The sequence below is a fragment of the Vespa velutina genome, chromosome 11 (genome assembly GCF_912470025.1).
Source record: "Vespa velutina chromosome 11, iVesVel2.1, whole genome shotgun sequence".
Classification (NCBI taxonomy): domain Eukaryota; kingdom Metazoa; phylum Arthropoda; class Insecta; order Hymenoptera; family Vespidae; genus Vespa; species Vespa velutina.
In genome coordinates, this window is record NC_062198.1 from 2,777,678 (window position 1) to 2,792,813 (window position 15,136).

General features: G+C 26.2%; 2 protein-coding genes across 3 annotated transcripts in view; both read left to right on the top strand.

Annotated features, from left to right (window-relative positions):
* Positions 1 to 125: 125 nt before the first annotated feature.
* On the top strand, positions 126 to 3,160 carry LOC124952821 (uncharacterized protein PF3D7_1120600-like). Of its 2 annotated transcripts, none has more exons than XM_047503287.1 (2): positions 126 to 321; positions 444 to 3,160. In XM_047503287.1, exons 1-2 carry the CDS (start codon positions 234 to 236, stop codon positions 2,159 to 2,161), a joined length of 1,806 nt encoding a protein of 601 aa, XP_047359243.1. In that variant the 5' UTR covers positions 126 to 233; the 3' UTR covers positions 2,162 to 3,160. The 2 variants fall into 2 exon arrangements, with proteins under 2 accessions (XP_047359243.1, XP_047359244.1); XM_047503288.1 differs by having other exon boundaries at positions 180 to 321; positions 417 to 3,160.
* A 788-nt stretch (positions 3,161 to 3,948) lies between these two features.
* LOC124952820 (neuroendocrine convertase 2) overlaps positions 3,949 to 15,136 on the top strand; it is a 35,984-nt gene continuing 24,796 nt past the window's right edge. Inside the window, exon 1 of the mRNA XM_047503284.1 lies at positions 3,949 to 4,620. Within this exon, the coding sequence (XP_047359240.1) occupies positions 4,468 to 4,620 (153 nt within the window). The 5' untranslated portion in view covers positions 3,949 to 4,467. The remainder of the gene's footprint in view (positions 4,621 to 15,136) is intronic.

The window sequence follows — 15,136 nt, forward strand, 5'->3', positions numbered from 1 at the left end:
TGCCTTATTCTTTATTGTTATATAATATAATTTATGTTGTATATTTTAAAGGAAATGATTAAGAAATAATTAATAAAGTTTTTAAACAAGTTATGTTTTATAAATTTTCATGAGAAATTATTTTTCCAGTGTATTTAGGTGACTAATAATAATAATAATAATAATAACAATAATAATAATAATAATAATAATAATAATAATAATAACAATAGTAATACTAATAAAGAATAATTATGAGTAGAAGTAAAAAATCGACGATATCGCATAAATTGGAAGAAAATAAAGATAAGTTTCAAAAGCCGATAGAACAAGAAGATCATGGTAATAAATGTTTTTTTCATAATATATTTTTTTACTTCTTTAATATTGCAAGTTAACTAATATAGACAGAATAAAAATAAAACTTATGGTTTTAGATTCTTAGCATTTCTATATGTTTATAGATAATTCTTTATTGTCAATGGAAAGTAAACAGAATGAAATCAATAAGAATAGTCCAATAAGAAATTCAAATGACATTGTTGATCGTCCAGGTCACAGTACACCATTTCAGAAAAAACATCTTACAGATAGTACAGAAGATTCTCCTGAACCTGATTATCATTGTAGCCCAATATCAGTTCCTTGTACACAAGATGGCAATGAAGTTGCTTGGGATTGGCAAAATTCTACTAAATCTTTATCTGTTAAGAGTAAAAATGAAAATGGTCATCTTGCTACACCTAAACAGACAAGAATACTTCAAAAGAAGCGTAATTCCAATTCTCCTTTGTTACATAAACCTTTAAGAAGGAGATTAGTAAAAGCAGACAATATAGAAAGTATTGGAAAGTTTGCTGCAGAATTAAAAGCATTGACTGAAAAAATGAAAACTATACAGCGTAATGATGAGGATTATATAGACAATGATATCGATAATAAGGATAAAGTAGAAAATCATCAAGGAAAAGATGAATCAGATGTACTAATTGTTTTAGAAGAAAATATTTCTGACAATAAAATAAGCACAAGTTTTGAAGAATTATTTGATGAATCAATTGAAGATTCAATGGTGAAATGTAGTCAAGAAATAGAGGAAAAATTTAATCTGTGTATAAATAAAAAAAATAATACAATTGACTTATCGAATGGAAGTAGAGAGAAAGATACATCTGTTACAAAAGAAAAAATTAAAAGTGCAAATAGTTCAAGTGAAAATTCAAAGAGCTCTCTTTTTTCTCAAAATTCTTTAATTTTAAATGTTAGTAGTTTCTGTAAGACATATTCTAAGAATACACCTAATTGTAAGAAAAACATAGATACAGATGTAAAAAGATTAGAAATGAAAGAAGATATCAAAAAACAATCTCCTTTAAATAACAATATTATAAATACTCATAATGGGGATCTACAAAATTGGAAAAATTCAGTAAAAAATAATAGTTCCGAATTATTTGAGATTCCAGATGATTCTTTTGATGACTGTTTAGCTACTTGTATAGAAGATGAAAAATTATTATCTGAAACAACAGAATATGATGATATTTTTCCAGACTCAGAATTTACGTCACATAAAAATGAAAAAAATTATAAACATCCTAATTCAATGAACAAAAGCATGACTAAAAATATAACAAAATCGAATAATGCTAGCTATAATTCCACCAGTTGTTGTTTTAATCAGACTTCTATGGATAGTTTGAATAAACTTGTTAATAATTCTGGTGTCAATAATAATCTAACAGAAAGAAGAAAATTTTTTAAAACTAGAAGTTTATCGGATTCATATTTTGGACAAGAAAAAACTACAAGTATAAATATAAAGCCTAGTACATCTAATTCACGTCAAATAATAAAACACTCTTCTTCTTCAAATTTGCCATCTAAATTATATGTAAATACTAGTGGTAGAAATACAACAAATGGAAACGTAAATGCAAATAAAAATATTAAATCAATAAGTGACAAGGAAAGCCTGCATGCACTTAATACTAGTAAAATTATATTAAGAGACTCTGCGATCAAAAGCACAAAGGATTCACAGACTACATTGTGTACGCCTGAAGAAATAGAAAAAAAACGTTTAGAAGCAAAAATGAGATTGGAAGCAAAAAGAAAAATGCAGATAAATGTAAAATCAACCATAACTTCAGAAATACCATCAAAAAGGGTACAAAGGTGAAATAATGTTTCTTTTTATAAATTTTGGACTTTTAATCTATCTTCAGTTAATACTTTGCAAATTTGTTATCAAATTGCATAGTAAGTTAAATTCTATGAAACTACAGTGCAAATAAATAGCAGATAGAAATGACAATTTTGCATCTTACCTTTACAAAGTATTTGAGTTAAACAAATGAAGAATATTTTAACTATTGTGTTATAGCATTTGTTTGTTGTATTTATGAAGGGTTAAATTAATTTTATTGTTAATAACTCATATTCAAACATTGAATTTCGTCAAGCCACATGCATATATATATATATATTAATATTCATATTAGATAAGAGTGTATATTTATATTGTATTATTGAAAGAAAAATGTTATTAATATATATCTTAAGTCAGTGACTTAAGTGTTGCGAAACAGATGTAATCCTTTTGTACAATAAGAATGTTAAATATTCGAAATTTCTTTTTATACAGTAAATTATGGTTTATTTTTTTCTTTTAACTGACAACATAATTTGTTTAATATTTTCTAATAAAATTTGTTTTACGCATGGATTGCTTTGGTTAAAAAGAAAGAATTATCCTGGATGTAAATACAAATCGATACGTTTCTATTGTCACTTTTATCACCAATATTTACTTATAAAAATAGACATCAAATCAAAATTTTATTTCTACTTCATATCAAACAATATAGCAAACGCTATTTTGTTACGTATATTCGAGATTTGTTTCAAATGAAAGCTGTAAGATTTTATTACTCTTATACTCCTCATGATTACAAAATAGAATTTATTTTCTATTAACTATTTTTCGAATGGAAGCATAAGTAAAATTCTCATTTAACATTAATCAATCGACAACATATCTCATGCGTACTTATCATCTTTAATAAAAAAAAGTTTCATTAAAATAAAAAAAAATAAAAAAAAAAAAAAAAAAAAATAAAAAAAAGAAGAAAATAGAAAAGAAAGAACAAAACGAAGTTTTTATATTTGATGAAAGTAGATCTCATCTTATTTTTATGTCAAACGTTCTTTTCGTCCAATAGCTATAAATTGTTATAATATCACGTTCGGACCAATCACGAGCTTGTCACGAAAAAAAAAAAAAAAAAAAAAAAAAAAAAAAAAAAAAAAAAAAAAAAAAAAAAAAAGAAAAAAAAAAAGAAAAAACAGAAACGAAAACAAAAAATTCTATACGAAGTATATCACCATATAGTTTCCCCAATTTTATACGTATAATCATATATTTTTGGAATAACCATACATTTTTTTTCGAGAGTGGGCATGTACGATGCTTACTTCCCCAACTGATCGAAACAAATGCAAGTGATTGGAAGTGATCAGTAGATCGCAGTGATTGGCGCAATGGAGAGCAAAGTAAAATGGCGGTGTCCTGTAAAGGACGAATAAGAGAACGCATGCGTCAGTATGAAAAGTAGAGGGGAGAAGACAATATCGGAAGTTCTTCATCGAATCGATATGTCGAGGTGACGTCACGTGACGCCGAGTGTTCGGCCGACGACTCCTGAAACTCGTCGAAACGACTTTTCCATTATTTTTTCACGCTTCAACATTTGTCTTTCTTCAATATCAGCAATCTATTTTTTGACTATTAGTTGTCATATTTTTGTTTATCAAAATAAATATTCCTTTCAATTACACCGTAATCAAAGTAACTCGATTTTATACACTTTTTGAATATTTCTGAATTCTATTTTCGAGAGATACCAATCGAAAAATAAAAAAGTGATAACGTGAAAGAAGGAGAGATAGAGAGAGAGAGAGAGAGAGAGAGAGAGAGAAAGAGAGAAAAAGAGAGAAAAAGAGAGAAAAAGAGGTTCGTACGAAAATGGCGCGTAGAGACGAAAGAAAAAGAAGGATCGTACGATAGAGAAAGCTTTGGTCGAGAAGCGCATGAACCAAATGGTTAAGGAATACGATCGAGTAGGCATATCGTACTAGTCGACTGGTAGTCGTTCTCTATCGAGCTTGAGGAAAGCACGTGTTACTTACGTCAACGAATCCACCATCAGCACTATTACCAACAAAAGCACTACTGGGGTACCAGTAATATCGGTTGCGATCACATCATTACCACCACTACCATCGTGAAGTAAAGGATCGTAGGCACCATTGGGTATTCTCTCGTCCTTCAACCCTTTATCCCCTCCACAATCGAAACGATCTAGTACATATCTCGTGATTCGAGATAGAAGAGCATCCGAATTCATAGTACTATCCTTCAGTACTTCGAGTAAAGCGGTAGCAACCGTTAAGATCCTCGGTCTTTATTATAATTCTCATCTCAGGATGTTTCTCGCGTTTATTGTTTTTCTCTTAACCATCGTTGATACTCGAGCTGAAATTTTTACGAATAGTTTCCTCGTTAAAATGAGGCAACCGGCTGAACGATATTTGGCTGATCAAGTTGCTGCTAGAAACGGATTCGTCAATCTTGGACCGGTGAGTTATTGTTTTTGTAATGTATGCATGCATGTATGTATCACCACGTGTACGATTATCTTTTATCAATATATCTTTTATTGTTATATATTTTATTATTATTATAATTATTTTTATTATTATTTATTTCTTTGTTTTTTTTTGTTTTTTTTTTTTAAATTATTATTATCATATATATGGATACATGCTCGAAAAAAATCGTTCCGAGATAAAAAATGATGTAAGATTTTATTTGATTTTGATCGGTCGATGCCAATGCAAATATAAATATCAACCAATCAGGATTTGTTTTATATCACGATTTCTGAATTATTTCACAAAATTATTTTACAAAGTGTATATATATATATATATATATATATATATATATATATTATATATCTTGATCAGATATTCGGAACCTTCTATGTATAGTTTTTAATTTTATATTAACTTTAGTTTTATTCTATTATGAATATTATCGCGAATAATTAAAAGTATATCGTTATAACGATCTCTTTTTCTCGTTTTCTATTTCTTTCAAAAGCATTCCATTTTTTTTCTTTTTCTTTCTTCCTTTCTTTTTTTTTTTTTTTTTTTTTTTTTTTTTATCTGAAACGAACAATCACGACTGAAACGACGAACACGATGTCGGAGTTCTTTCTCTCGACCGTATGGCATCTTTTATTTAGGTTTCGATGACAACAATATGATCGATGCGATGGCTTCTTTTAGATGAATTAAAGAAAATAGAATTTTTATGTATCCATCGAATATATTTCTCTCGTATTTAACGGATTATTAATTTGTAATGATAAATCATCGCTGGCTAATTAAACAATAACAATTAAATATATACATATATATATCGTTTCTTTTATATGAATTTAATTTAATATTAAATTTGTATAATATCAGTGTTTGATAAAATTTCTCAAAAAATTTGAAATTTTATTTACTAATTTTTATATTTTTTGTTTTTTCACATTCAATGTCCCTTAAAGGAATAAAATTATCTTAAAGGATAATTTAAAGGATATAGAATCTATATAAAGAATATTACATTATTTAAAGTGCATCAAATTGAATATAATGAACTGTGAACTTTAACTCTTACGTCGTTAATAACTTATAAGAAATTGATGCGGCACATTTAATAAGATTATAAAAATAAAAAGAAAAAAAAAAAAACGATAAAAAAAAGAAGAAAAACAAAAAATATCGATTTTTCAATTTTTTATTTCACTCGGAGTAATTTTATCATTCGTCTTATTCTTATGTTTCTTAAGTCTTTGTTCGTACTACTTAAAGTAACAGATCAGTAGTATGATCAGACATACATCAGTAGAAATACTGTTACTTCGATCGAACAAAGACGGAGAAGTTCTGAAGAAAAAATAATGCTCAATAAAAAATAATTTGAAACAATTATAAAAAAATCATTATTTTTTTCTTCTTTTTTTTTTCCTTGTTTCACACTAAATAATATTACATTAAAATAATATCCTCGATTTAAATAATTAATTAGTATTCTCGAAAAATATAAAAAAACAAAGAAATATAGAACGATTTGAAATAATTTAAAAAAAAAAAAAAAAAAAAAAAGAAACATGGTCGGCTAACTTTAGATGATATTATAATACATAACTCACGACTTTAGAATTGATACTATTTACGCGATTTGAAATAATTTAAGAAATACAAGGAGTGTTAAATTGAGATCAGATTTTAAAATGTAAATTCGTTCAATTGAATTGATATTATCTTCGAAAAATGAAATAAAAAAAAAAAGAAAAAAAGAAAAAAAAAAAAGAAATAAAATAAAACGATTTGATATAATTTAAAGAAAAAGAAAAAGGATATTTAACGCATAAGACTTTGTGATATAAAAATTAGAGAACCACTGTGGTGTAACGCAACACGTGTAAAACTTGTCTGCATATAAAGATCCTTAGATGATGCTAAGTCGATAATGGAATGAAAAGTGATCTCGTTAAGTCACTTGCTACACCTGCGCACATCGTTTTGAAAGAAAAGATGCCATCACGTGGAAAGTATCGATCCATCGATGATTAAATGTACGATATATCGAAGTATATCTTAGAAATATACGGAGAACAAATAGAATACTCGAATGGAAATCAACTACGTAACGTTGGTCGTTCTTGAAGGAACGATGTTTATTCAAGAAATGACTGTTTCTATATACATACGTACATTTATACGTGTATATGTATATATGTGTGCGTGCGTACGTGCATATATATATATATATATATATATGTGTGTGTGTGTGTGTGTGTGTGTGTGTGTATGTTTACGAGTCGTTATCGCCAATTTCTCTTGCCGACGAATATCGTTTAAGAATTTATTTATCAAATTTCACGTATTTATTTTTACATATTACACGCGTACTCTAAACGTATTAAAATTAATAAAGTAGAAAATATTCAGACAAATATTTTATTTGATTGAATAATTTATTTGTGATAAAGTTAATATATTAAATAAAAAAAAATTATATATATATATATAATGTATATAAAAAGATAGAAATATTTAACAATAATTTATAGAAATATTTAATAATAATTATCAAATATAATGTTTTTATATATCAATGTTTATAATTATTTTTTATTTATTTATTTTAATGACATTTCATATATTATTACTTTTCTATCATAGTAATATGTTCGATGACGTAATTAATTTATCAGAGAATAAAGAAAATTTTTTAAATTAAAAAGAAAAGAGTTCCCTGGTGGAATCATTTTAATATTACTCCTTTGAAGATTGTCGTCGTGAAGATTATATTCCTTTATGTCTTTATGAATGAAGCTTTTCGATCGAGTTTCCAATAATTAAAGAATACTAATTTTTTCTTCTTTTTTGTTTTTTTTTGTTTTTAATAACTTCACTCGACACAAGTTCGTAATTAAAGTCGAAGTTGAATGAGATAAGTTAAAAATATTCAAGAACTTTAAGAATTTATTTCTCAATTCAATAGATATACGTATTATATTGTATTTAATATATATATATATATATATATATATATATATATTTAATATATATATGTATATATTTCATATATATATATATATATACTTTGTGTATATTCGAGCATAGTTTTGTGGAAATACATAAGTATTTAAAGTATATATTTTAAATCGATCTGTGAACCATACTAACGAATCGATAGTCACTATATGCAACATGCTTAAAATAAAACAAAGGCCAATAAACTTTTCAGAATGCGTAACCCGCATAAAACATTGAAATGCTTGCTATAATTCAAACAAAATTAACGATGAAGCTATCTCATTTTGTAGAGTGCGTCTCGATTACGTGTCTTGATGCTACTAAAATCATTATTAATTTCTTCTCTGATAATATTTATAAAAAAAAAAAAAAAAATAAAATAAATAAATAAATGAGAAATAAAAAGATATTGAAAATTCATTTTCCTAATGGATCGATGAAATAAAACGTATTATCTCTGGTGTTCACTTTGCACCGTGTTTCTCAAAGTGTTCTTAAAAATACAATATGAATTATGGAATAGTAGACATTTTTTTTAATATATTACAAAGAATTTTCGATGATAGACAAGTTTGAGAACCACTGATTTAACACGTTTGTTCTATAGTTTTCTTCGGAAACGCGTTTAAGCAAGAGATTCTTGTTCATGTAAATGTCAGTAAACATTCCCTTTTTCGTGAAGATCAAACCAACGTGCGAAGTGAATGTCGAATCAATCTTGATTCTAAGTTTTTTTGTTTTTCTTTTTTCTTTTATTCTCTTTTTTTTTTTTTCGCAAAATCAATAGACGTAGAACGATTGAACTTTACTTATCTTTTTCTTTTCCCCTCTCTTTTTTTCTTTTCTTCTGATTTTGTTATTTATTTCTAAAAATTGTAAAATATTCTTGATCTATTTTTACATATTTATATATATATATATATATATATTTATTCGTATTTTTGAATTTCATTTTGAGTTTCATTTAATCGTTATAAAATCAATTGTTAATTCATATACAATTATGCATTATATATTTTATATAATACAAAAACAAAAAGGAGTGAGTTAAAAGATTCTAAATGTTTTCAAAAAAAATTAATTTAATCTTTTCCAAGACTGTTTAGCCTGTTTTTTTTTTTTATTTTTTATTTTTTTTTAATCGTAGAACTACAAGTATACAAACTTTTTTACGAAACAAAATGCTCTTAAAGATACTAGGAGAATTGTAATTGACTTTTGATATCATCTGAAAATTTATATACATTTTATGGTATATATTTGTTGTTAGGGAAATTGCGTAGAAAATATATACTCGATTTATGCACTTAAATCGCCGCCGGAAAATTGCTTTTACAAAGTTACAGCCACCGATCGTTACTCTCTAGCTTACCTAACCCCTCCCCTCCACTATTTGACTATAAACTTGTTCGTTGGCACATAGTTTTCAAGTTAATTTTACTTTTGTTGGGGAATGTGTTATTTTTATCTCTCTTTTTTTCTCTTCTTCTTTTTCTTGTCCTTTTTTCTTTTTCTTTTTTCTGTTTTTTTTTGTTTTTTTCCTACAGGCTATTCTTCAAAAACAATTTCAAAGTTTAATTGGGTAAATCGAAATTCGTTAATGTTACGATGAAAGTGAAAATTCAATAGACGTTCTTAACATCATTATAAATAATTTGTTTGAAAGAAAATTAGACTCTCTGTAATAATTTGATTTATTTAAAAAAATGCGTATAAAATAAGACAATGTTTTACAATATTAATAACAGTCTTAATATATTCTTTCTCTATATCGGTGATTCTCATAGTATTATCTTTGAACGATATCATAAACTATAATTCTAGAAATTATTACAAAATTTATTTTATAGTAATAGTTTAAGTTTTTAAGTAACATTCAACATGATTTTTTTTTATTTATTTATTTCTTTCTTTTTTATTTTCTATAACAACGATTCTTAAGGTATAACACCTGATCGACATTATTAACTATAATTTAAAAAATGATAAATCTCATTTTTTAGTTTAATATTAAAGTTAAATTTTATTTTTTCTCCTTACTTATTGTCTCTCCAAATAAAAGGGAACCAGTTTTTACTCAGTAAAACACTATAATTTAATAATCCGTTTAACCAAGTAACTCTATATTTCACGTAAAATATAAGAGCAGTGCCGAGCAGAGCAAAGAGTAGAACAGCCATAACTTCGAAAAGCTTCCCTTTTATTTTTTGTCTAACTTTATATAGTTATGTAGATGATAGAAGCTTTTACACGAACGTACACAAATACGGAGGCAGAGACACATGCACGAACATACAGAAAGTAAATAACCTAATCGTGTTATTTCCATAGGTAAAATTATTATAACCTTATGTTCTTGTTTTTGCATAAACCCACGACGTTACATAAAGTTTCTCATCGATACTTATCTCTATTGACGTAACGGTACTTAACGTAACACGACCGTAGGAAAGAAGATAACGATCAGATTAACGCAGGCCTCACGATGAATAAAAATAAAAAAGAGAAAGAAAAAAAAAATGAAAAAAAAAAAAAAAAAAAGTAAAAAAGATAGAGATAAATCACTCAATGAAATATAAAATTTATGTTTCTTTTTTTTTTTTTTATTTTTTTTTATTTTTTTTTTGTAGAATGAGAAACTAAATCCAGATTGTTAAGAGCGATTAACCCTATGTTGTATGATATTTTTTAATGTATAATCTTGTCAGAGAGAGAGAGAGAGAGAGAGAGAGACAGAGAGACAAAGACAAGAACAGTGTTGTTAAATATTCGTGTATCATAGTTAGTGATTCTTGTCACGTACCTCACAGACACATTTTAATTGGATTATACAACCGAGTGTAGGCGAATCCAAACGGGATTAACGGGCCGGAGGGGTATGAGATTTTGTTTGGCATGCGATCGTTTGATTTAGGAGGAAAGAGAAAAAGAAAGATAGAGAGAAAATATTACTACTTCAAATAAAAAGAAAAAAAATAATGTTTCTCTAAAATCATTTCCATATTCAAGTTTACTTTCCATTGATAAGAGGATGTCTGAGAAAAGAGAGAGATAGCTATATGCTAACATAAGATAAAAGAAAATTAAATTTAAAAAAGAAAGTTTACTTGAAAATAAAATTTCCACGATGTATCATTTACAATTAATTTCATCTTGATTTAAATCGTGATCGTGAAATAAACGTGAAAAAGATAAATGATTGATGATATTTCTTATCGATATTTTTTTGTACGAACAATTCAAAGTTAATTCCAATTATTCAATTACGTATTTATATATATCTAATCAATCGATTATTATCAATTATTACATACATCTTTATAGTTAATAGTAAATATTTGTTTGATGTAAGATCATTCGTACCAATGAATTAATATTATATAATATTTTCAATTGTCATAAAATTTATCACACATAATATATATTATATATTTCATTACGTTACTTTCGCAAAATTTATTAACGTGAAGGTATTACATGAAATATTTCAAATATTTTTGAAAAAGTCTCATTTCATTCGTCTTGATCAATATATAATCTATCAATCGTAAAAGATTTTTATCGAAAGGGAAATTAATTGCGAGGCTTCTTATACTAACTAATCTTCTTCCTTTTTTTTCTTTTTTTACCTTTTTTTTTTCTTCGTGACTCTCCTTAATCCCACTGTTTAGCGTCGTACCATGAAAGCTGGGGATAAAGCCATTAGAGATGGTGTAAAAGAGAGCCGAGATGGATTTTATTTTTACTTCCCATCTTATTACCGTTTGTGACCGATGGGAATGTCTATTTTACGATGTTGATCATAAACATGGTTAATGGTACTCTTCCACAAAATTTTACGATAACTGTTTAGATTTATTATGAGAAAATTATGACTCTTCTTTTTTCTTTTTATCTTTCTTTTTTCTTTTTTTTGTCTTTTATATTTACAACGAGAACGAAGGAAAATCTAATCGTCCAATTTTATTTAGAACGAGACGAGATTGTTATCGATGGCATTTAAAAATGGCGAATGATTTTGATGGATGATCACGTGCCATGGCTGTTGTAATTTTCGATCAATCATTTTTCAGTATCTCAGGACGTTTTTATGAATTTGATAAACAAAGAACTTATTATAATCAAATCTTTTATTAATAATTTAATATATGTTAGATCTCTTTTTTTTTGTATGTTCTCAGATTTCGATAAAAATCAGCAATTTTTGTCTCCTTGTTTTACTTTAATTTTTATTCTTCTCTCTCTCTCTCTCTCTCTCTCTTTTTCTTTCGAAAAATTACTTCGGTATTATTATATTAATCCAATATTATTTTAGTTAATTACTCTTATTATCAATTACATTTCCCTTACAAATATATTCCCTATAATTTGTTATCTACGTTTATCTACGCATGCACTCATTTACATGACATTTGACATTATGGTTTGACATTGGATAATCCTCAATGGCGAGGTGTTAACCTTATCTCTCGAGATAGATAATTGCGGTCGAAATTGCTATTCTAAAGTAAAGCATTAGTATTATTTTCCTGTAATTTTTTATATATTTTATTCGAATTAATTAATAACTTTGATATTTGATTCCCTCGATCGATCTTGTATCACACGTTTTAATGTTTTAATTACATAAATACATATTTCTATTTTATCTTATCGATAATATAATCAAATAGATATAAATTATATAAAAACGAGAATAATAATGCATGTTATTAGAATAAATAAATAAAAAGATGGCGTTGGATCGTTTTTCTCGGCCATATTGAAAGTCAGTCATCTTGTTTTATAGAAAAATATGAGAGAATCGATCGATATTGTATCAAAATATGTAAGCAAATATTTTAACAATATAAACGTATATTTCTTATTTTATCTTAAAAAAAATAAAGAAACATAATTCTCGTAAAAAACAAAAAAATAAAAGAAAACACAAAAGAGAAAATTGATTTTAAATTTTCTTTCAAATGTAAATAGTGCAAAGTAATGTTATTATTAAAACATTAAAGAATTTCATTTCGTAATATTATAATATAAAGAAAATAGATTAATATAATTTTTTTGTAGCCATATTGAAAGCTATCTTTCTTTATTTTTTTTTTTTTTTTTTTTTTTTTTTATGTATATATAGAAAAATATGAGGGAAAGCGAACGAGCTTTGAGATCTCGGGTATCGTAGTTGGTTAGGATGTTACAACACAACGATATTCTATACGAACGAACACCAAAGTATGCCACGACCCGTATCGGTTTTCCGTGCGAAGAGAAGCGACACAAAAACTGTCTGGCATCGACAGATAACGATACTTTCTCGCACAGTGAACGAAACGGAAGAGATGACGTTCCAAGTAGTAATATCGTCTTCATAGAATCGCGTCGTCCAGTTTGTATTATGAAACGAACTTGAACTAACTACGTAGGTAGTTTCCTCGTTTATAAATGCATTTCTACGATTGGTCCAGTGAAAGACGATGCCGCGACTCTTATTTCAAAGTTAAATGAACAATTGAAGTAAATTTTATTGAGTTATTTCGAAAAAAAAAAAAAAAAAAAAAAAAAAGAAGAAAAGAAAAAAAAATAAGAGAAAGATATGTATTATTACTATTATTATTATTATAAAATATCTATTGCATATTTGTACGTACGATAATGCATTAGAGAAAAAGACGATATCAATATTATTGCGAGGAACATTGATATTTTTTATTATAAATTTTGTGAAAAATATTTTAAAGAAAATAATTTACATTTATTTACAATGATCCGATTAATTAAAGGGACATAGTGATTTAATTCTTTTTGTTTTATATATTTTTTTTTCACTCTTATACGAGACATGCCTTGCATAATTTATCGTATTATTGATTTGATACAGCAAAGAACTTTACTATTTAATTAATTTCAATAGAGAATCACTGTTGAGGTATTCCTTTTATGCACATATTTTTGTATGGAGAAACAAAGAGAGAGGGAGAGAGGGAGAAAGAGAGAGAGAGAGAGAGAGAGAGAGAGAGAGAGAAAGAGAGAGAGAGAGAGATAAATCAATGTGATTCTAGAAATTTTATTGGATGCATCTCAGGCATTTTTTATTCGCATTTATATCGTAGATCACTAAGGAGATGTTATCGTAAAGAGATGAAGTATTGAGAGTCAATAACTTACTATTAGAAGAAAAAGTTGTAATACGGTATAAACTTTTTTTTCTCTTTCTCTTTACCTCTCTCTCTTTCTCTCTCTCTCTCTCTCTCTCTCTCTCTCTTTCCCCTTTTTTTCTCTCTCTTTCTCCCTCATTATACGTCTAATACGATGCGAAACGTGTTTCCACAAGTTTTGTAAAACTTTCGAGTAAGTAATAATTTTATCGTGAAACTTTCGGAAAAGTTTATATTCCGTGAAAGGAAAGGATTATTAAAGTTGACCTTCGTTCATGGTTGCGTTAATCTCGATTAGGTTCAATATCAAAAATGTTAATATAAAATTTTTGAAAAAAATATTTAAAAAAAAAACATTATTAACTTACATATACATGTGTATAAAATATGTATATAATATATATGTATATATATGTGTGTATAAAATATGTGTGTATATATATATATGTATAAAAATTATTTGGAAATCAATGCAAAAGTTAAATTATTCATTGGAATAATTTCATTTCGTCTTAGAAAACTTGAACGAAGGAAAGATACGTATTTTCGATTCATCGATTATCGATAAGAAGAATTTCTCTTTCGCGTCGATGTTATCCGACCTTTCGTTCAGCACTTTCGAACAAATTACATTGGTTAGTTAAGACCTACGATAAGCAGAGAAAGAGAAATCATTAGAAATAATTAGATTATCAGACATATTTCTTCTTTTTCTTTTTCTTTTTTCGTGATCCACATTGGAAAACTAATTTATCTTGATCGTTAAAACAAATTGTACATATATAATAAAAATTATAAATAAATGTTCATTTATCTAATAATTAACATCATATTATTTAAAATTTTTAATTGTTAATAAAAAAAAATTTTATATTGCAATTAAAATGTAAATAATTTTAATTCAAACGTTTGAAATATTTTCATTTATAGATTAAACGTGTATATTTAAATAATTTCATTTTTAATTCGAATAAATTTTTATAAACATCCTATATATGTCAATTTATTTAATATAACGATACATTATTAGCTGTCTTATCTAACTTTTATTCACTGTTATCTATCTGTTATTTCTATCAGCCAATTGAAGGACATCTATTTATATGCATAATATATTTGCTAAATCATATATATATATATATATATATATATATATATATATATATCTTATTTATATTTTGAATCTTAATTATAAAAAAAATTATAAACAAATAAAAAATGTAGTTTATTTTTGTTCTCCCTCTCTCTCTCTCTCTCTCTCTCTTTTTTTTGTAATTCAAAATAATTTTTCTTTTGCGAAACGATTTGATTAATATAAAAAATCTTACAATTGAGTTATATTG